The sequence below is a fragment of the Natrix helvetica genome, assembly GCF_964273705.1.
Source record: "Natrix helvetica genome assembly, chromosome: Z".
NCBI classification, from domain to species: Eukaryota; Metazoa; Chordata; class Lepidosauria; order Squamata; family Natricidae; genus Natrix; species Natrix helvetica.
In genome coordinates this window covers 142,063,436-142,069,895 of record NC_138554.1, presented here as the reverse complement: position 1 = coordinate 142,069,895, position 6,460 = coordinate 142,063,436, and the positions used below count along the sequence as shown (strand labels likewise).

The following is a 6,460-nucleotide window of genomic DNA, read 5'->3' as shown; positions in this document are numbered from 1 at the left end:
CTTCCTGAAATCTAGGTCAGCAGAGAGACTCTCAGAATCCCTGCTTGTCTGGTTGCGTGCACAGTTTGCAAAGTGAGAAAACCATGATACATAAGGCCATGGGTGACGAGCACGAAAGGCAGGTCTATGAGCTCATTGTACCACTTTGGAGAATGGAGGGAGTTACTACATGTATTAGGTCCATCCTGTGGGATATCATAGACGGGAACAGGGCTGAGCAGGAGTACCACTTAGGGGGAACCTGGGGCCAAGGGAGCTACTTTGGGGTGGAGAAGAGCCGGAGGGGCTTGGGGTCTGCCAAGGTTGCTGGAGCGCAGGGTCTTTCGGGGCCTCCCTGAGGGTTTGTTTCACAAAGCCTCAGTTGTGGAAGGGACAGCTTGGGCCAGCCCACAGACTCCCCCACTGAGATGTCCAGCTGACCATCCCCAAAGGAGAAACCCAACAGAGCCTCACTCGGGCCCACTTGCTAGAGAGGCAAAGGGGAGAATGGGGAGCTGGACAGCCTCTTATACAAAGAAGGGAGAAGTCATGTTGGGCGGGGAGACATCAGGGGTTATTTTGCCCCTCTCTTCAGGAGAAAGATTCTTGGAAGGCTCTCTGCTCTTCATTCTCTTCCGAGGTTGTGTGTGAAACTCAGATGGAAGAAATAACAATTTACTCCACCCTTAAATCAACCCAAAGTTCAAGGTTCCTTCTGCAGGTTTACCAGGAATTGAGGTGACCTTCCCAAAATGTTTGTGGAGGGGTCCTTGCACTCCACTCCCCACTCAGAGAGAAGGGCCATGGGGTGGAGAAGGTTCCCAAGGGGCAAAATCCGGTGGGGGAGGGTACGGGTGCAAACCAGCATTCTCCGCAGAGGCTGTTTGCCCAGGATTGCAGAAGATGCAAGAAAGCGCCCGGACCAGGAAGGATTTGATTCAGACCGCCTTGGAGGGGAAGCTGGCAGGCCAAGGAGGAGACTGGGGTGGTCAGGGAGGAACCTGGGGGAAGATGACCTGGAGCTGCAGCAAGACCAAATAAACTCCAGAGAACAGGGTCCCTTCAATTATGGAGTCAGCTGTGGGGAGCTGCCAGCCACTTTGGACACCAACCCCCCTTCCTGAAACCCCCAAAGTGCATGTTTCCAAGAACTGAACAGGTGCATAAAAAGGGAGGTGGAGTGGGGGAAGGATCAGAGGGGTAAGCTTCACGAGTAGTGAGGAGGGGTTGGCCCTTTTTTAAACCCCCCTCCAATTCCCCTCTTTGTCTTCTGGGGGAGGAGAATTCCTGGCAACCTCCAAGCAATATTGGCTGTCATTTGGCTGACTCTGTTTTGTTCTTCATCCAGAAATCCCAGAGTTTGCGCTGTGCGACTTGTCGCGAAATGGCTGGAAGCATCGGAGGTAAAGTCTTGGGTCCCGGGGAGGGTGGTGGGTGAGAGCTACTACTGTCCCAGGATACAGAACACATGAATATGGCTTCACGCTGCTGACCAGACCCCTTCTTTTCTCTTCTCCCCTTTGGGTTGCAGGGCCTGAACGGAGGATCGTCCTGGTGGGCAAAACAGGAAATGGGAAAAGTGCGACGGGAAACACAATTTTGGGAAGCAAAGTCTTTGAGTTTGGCCGGTCATCTCACTCAATAACAGAAGCATGCCAAAAGGAGGAGACACAGCTGAACGGCAGAAAGGTTGTGGTTGTTGATACACCTAGCTTTTTCCACACCAGTCGTTCAAACACAAGTATTGCTACAGAAGTGAGCAAGTGCATAAAGTTTTGCACCCCAGGTCCTCACGTCATTCTGCAGGTGATGTGTCCTAGCCGTTTGACCCAGGAGGAGAAGGACGTGACTCAGCGGATCAAAGAGATTTTTGGCCTGAAAGCCAAGAATTACACAATTCTCTTGTTCGCCCGCAAAGATTACCTGAAAGGTGAATCTCTTGAAAACTTCATATCTGCCCAAGGTGAAAACCTGAAGAAATACATTGCTGAATGCGGGAACCGGTGCCTGGCTTTCAACAACGAGGCTGAAGGGGCAGAACGAGAGGCTCAGGTGGCCGAATTGATGGCCATGATTGATGATCTGGTGCACACGAACAAATATGCTCCTTGTTACACAGAAGACATGATGAACTCCAATGAAACCCACAACTTCTGATTGTTTCCCTTTCCATCAGAGATCAGAAAGTCTCCCTAATTGAGCCTCTGCTCCCGAGGTGGCAGCTCTGCCAAAGGCCACTCTCAGGCTTCAAAAGGCGATTTTGCTGTTGCAACTATTATCGCTTCTCAGCTTCTAACGAATTATGGGGGGGAGAGGAAGGGGGAGATAGAACTGAGGTTTCAGACACCAAGATGCCAGTTGTGGGAACCAAGGACACTTCAGCAGGTGTTTACTAGACTTTCGCACAACAATACCAGGAGACTCCATTGGACAATGTGATCTGGTCCAATAGGGGGAGGGAGAACCTGAACTTTAACTATGTAGCTCTGGATGGGAAGTAGCTAGATCTGATTTTAGCTAATTCTGCCATCATCATTGTTGATATGATGTACCAGGGGTGAAATTCAAAATCTTTTACTACCAGTTCTGTGGGCGTGGCTTGGTGGGCGTGGCAGGGGAAGGATATTGCAAAATCCCCATTCCATCCTACTCTGGGCCAGCCAGAGGTGGTATTTGCTGGTTCTCTGAACTATTCCAAATTTCCGCTACCAGTTCTCCAGAACCTGTCAGAACCTGCTGGATTTCACCCCCGTGATGTACTCAATAAAGTTTTGCATTAGGAGATTGGATCGCCTCGATCGTGTTCATCAGTCAGAACAGTGACCCCTTCTGTTCTGTGTTCTAATCCAGCCCTTGCCATGTGACCTCTGAAGAACCTGAGTAAGAGATTCATGACCGAGTCTCCCTGAGCCAATTCTTCTCTGATAAAACCTGGTTTCTCCCCTCAGATTTGGTGACTTCAGTTTCATGCCTGAGGTGCCTGAGGGAAAAGTAGAGAGAGAGGCCTGAGGTCCTTATTAGGACTATTAGACCCAAAAATGGACAAACAATTTCAATACATAACACTACACATACTCACTGCAGCTAGGATTGTTTTCACTCAAAACTGGAAAAAAATCAATACACCTGCAGACGAAACAATAATTTAAAAAGTACTCAAATGTGCAGAGATGGACAAAATGACAATAGAACTAAAAGAAAGAGAAGAATCAGATTTCTATAAAATACGGAATAGAATTTATAAGTGGCTAGAATACAGAAGCCAAAATAGAAAATAGAGAATGTAAATGTAATCGTGATATGAACAATTAATATTATGACAGGTGTTAGCACTACTGTTATTATATTATTGGACAAGGTAAAATCAATAGGAAGGCAATGCAGAATGGAGAACCATCAAGGCTGAATATGAAAGCTGACACAGAAGGCTGTATAATTACTTTATATTGTTATATATATTTTTGTTTTTTTCTTGTGTTTTTCTTTCTGTTTTTAAAGATTAAAATGTTTAATAAAAACTATTTTTTTAAAAAAAAAAATGGCCCAGTCTTTCTGGGGCTCTTAACAAAGATAGGGGCTGCTTTCCAAGAGCACGTTTCTCCTTTCCTCATCCAGAGAAATATAATATCCTGCCTTTTGAGTATTTCCTAAAATGTTTCAGTCTTCTAGGAGAGGGGTGGGTGCTACCTTCCTACAGAAACATAGAGAAATTAACCTGAGAGAAAGGTGGAGAAATTAGCCTGAATGAAACAGAGAAATTAAACTGAGGAAAACATAAATTAGCCTAAGGGAAAGGTAGAGAAATGAGCTCCAGGGAAAGATGTAGAGTAGAGTAGAACACAACACACCACAACAGAACAGAACAGAACAACAGAGTTGGAAGGGACTTTGGAGGTCTTATACTTCAACCACCTGCTTAGGCAGGAAACTGTACACCACTTTAGATAAATAGTTATCCAGTCTCTTTTTAAAAACATCTAGTGTTGGATCATTTACAACTTCTGGAGGCAAGTTGTTCCACTGGTTGATTGTTCTCACTGTCAGGAAATTTCTCCTTAGTTCTAAGTTGCTTCTCTCCTTGATTAGTTTCCACCCATTGCTTCTTGTTCTACCCTCAGGTGCCTTGGAGAATAGCTTGACTCCCTCTTCTTTGTGGCAGCCCTTGAGATATCGGAACACTGCTATCATATCTCCCCTAGTCCTTCTTTTCATTAAACTAGACATGCCCAGTTCCTGCAACAGTTCTTTATATTTTTTAGCCTCCAGTCCAGTGGTGCAATTCAGCCGGTTCTATCCGGTTTGGGTGAATTGCTAGCGGTGGTGGTGGGAGGCTCCTCCCACCCGCCCGGATGTCATCACATCCCGTTTTTGATGCTCTGCACATGCGCATGCACTCACATTTGTGAACCGATAGCGAAGGTAAGTTGATTTCACCCCTGCTCCAGTCCCTTAATCATTTGAGGGAAAAATACAGAAATTAGCCTGAGGAAAGGTAGAGAAATTAGCCTGAGGAAAGGTAAAGGAATTAGCTTGAGGGAAAGGTAGTGTCAAGCCGGCCTCCCTCAGCAACCAAGAAAGAAACCACTTAACTCCATTTTGCAGAATTAAGAGTACTTTTGAAAAGATAGCAGCTAAGCAAAGCAAGATCTGAGGCAAAAGCGCGTGAAATCATACATAGCAATATGTGACCAAACCCCTTCCCCCTGGTAACCCTCATCCCAGTGTCCAATCTGCAAATCCCTTAGGTGTCATGTGAGTTACATCTTCAAGGAGCATCATCAGGAAGGTATGCAGGACGGTTGGCCTTGACCAACACCAAGCGCTAATCTCCAGCATGCGCAGTTGACGGTGAGACCAAAACTCCCTTTTTACAATCTCTCCTGTACTTAAACTTCCCCTCCCAAATACCAGCCCCCCCTCCCCGTTTCAATGGCAGCTGAAAGCAAATAGTGAAACAGAAGCTGACAGGTAGAGAGAGAAAGGCCTGAGGAAAAGATAGAGAAATTAGCCTGAAGAAAAGGTAGAGAGAGAGAGACCTGAGGGAAAGGTAAATAAATTAGCCTGAGGGAAAGGTAGAGGAATTAGAGTGAGGGAAAGGTGGAGAGAGAGAGGTGGACTGAGTGGAAAGATGGGGAAAGGAGAAGGAAGGGAAAAGGGAGCGATTGAGAGAAAGAGAGGCTGGCCAGGGAATTAATTAAGAGCAGAGGCAATGGAAGGAGAGACCAACAAGCAGCGGGAGAAGATGGAGAGAGTGAAAGAAGAAAGAAAGAGGAAAAAAGGGTTTTTTGAACCCCATCCCACAGCAGGACCTGCCTGCTCGGAGGAAACAACAAGACAGCAGAGTGTACATAGCTGACCCAAGTAACTGGAGCTGCCTGAGCAAGGGACCAGGGTGGGCTGGCAGCCATAACAACGGATGGTCGCACGGGAAGGCACCCGGATGCCTATGAAGGATCAGAGGATGGATTGTGTGCACAGAGGAGGCCCTGGGGATCAGAGAAGATAGTGTTGCAGAAAAGTACGAGACTCGGACCTCGGGATCAAAAGAAGTTATAAGTTATAAGCACAAGGTTCAGAGCTAGATAGCCTTCTTCCTGTCTTGTCTCACTTTATCTCTTGTCTCACTTTATGTCTTGTCTCACTTTATGTCTCACTTTATGTCCTGCCTCAATAGGACCCAGCTATGGATGGAATGGACATGAGAGTGAGGAACATGGACTCTGATAAAATATTTTCTCTTGTCTTCATTTCTTTGCCTTGACAATTAAGAGCTTTGCTCCTTTCCTGTCTCTCTCACTGCAGAGGGAGGGGAAGGTGTGTGTGTGTGTGTGTTTGTGTGTGTGTGTGTGTGTGTGTGTTGCTGCCTCAGACAAAAGTGTTAAACTGCCTTTACTTTTCTCTGTGGAAGAGCCTACCTATTCGGCCGAACCGGAGGGAACCCACCTCTGCCGCAGACACTCCTGAAAGTCAGCGCCATTTCTGACAGCCTCATCAGAGTATGCCAAACTCAGTTCTCTTAGAGACATCCTGGAAGTCTGAGGGCCACCTCTGGACTCCTCCCCCCTCTGACCAATTGGAGAGAGAGCCCAGTGGGATAACCGTGGGGTGGGGAGTGGGGAAAGTTACCGCTGCTTGCTACTGCTTACTGCTGTTTGCTGCCATCTATTGGCAGTTGGATGGACCTCCCATGATACCGCCAATCAGCTGTTCCAAACAGTGGCGGCCAACAGTGGTGGTGAACGGCAGCAGTGGCAACAGGTGGCAGCGATAGATGCCGGTGATACCTGCCAACCTGCAACAGCTGATCGGTGGTATTCTGGGAGGCCAATCCAACCAATAAGAGGTGGCAGCGGTGAGAGGCAGCAGCGAGAGGCAATGGCGGCGACAGAATAGACCGGGTCCAAGGAGAAAAATTCCATTGTGGGGACAGCCTCATCCAGTGGTGGGTTTCAAATCCTGTTCCAACTGGGAATGGGTATCC

The 6,460-nt window shown here is 47.4% G+C and overlaps 2 protein-coding genes across 2 annotated transcripts in view; both read left to right on the top strand.

Annotated features, from left to right (window-relative positions):
• LOC309381811 (stonustoxin subunit alpha-like) overlaps window positions 1-338 on the top strand; it is a gene marked incomplete at both ends in the record, with an annotated part of 6,023 nt that extends 5,685 nt beyond the window's left edge. The window contains one exon of the mRNA XM_081933094.1: window positions 16-338. Coding sequence (XP_081789220.1) covers window positions 16-338 — 323 coding nt within the window. The remainder of the gene's footprint in view (window positions 1-15) is intronic.
• The window catches only part of LOC309381552 (GTPase IMAP family member 9-like), a 60,575-nt gene extending 57,538 nt beyond the window's left edge, over window positions 1-3,037 (top strand). Inside the window, exons 2-3 of the mRNA XM_081932694.1 lie at window positions 1,328-1,382; window positions 1,511-3,037. Coding sequence (XP_081788820.1) covers window positions 1,328-1,382; window positions 1,511-2,136 — 681 coding nt within the window. The 3' untranslated portion in view covers window positions 2,137-3,037. The remainder of the gene's footprint in view (window positions 1-1,327; window positions 1,383-1,510) is intronic.
• Window positions 3,038-6,460: the final 3,423 nt, after the last annotated feature.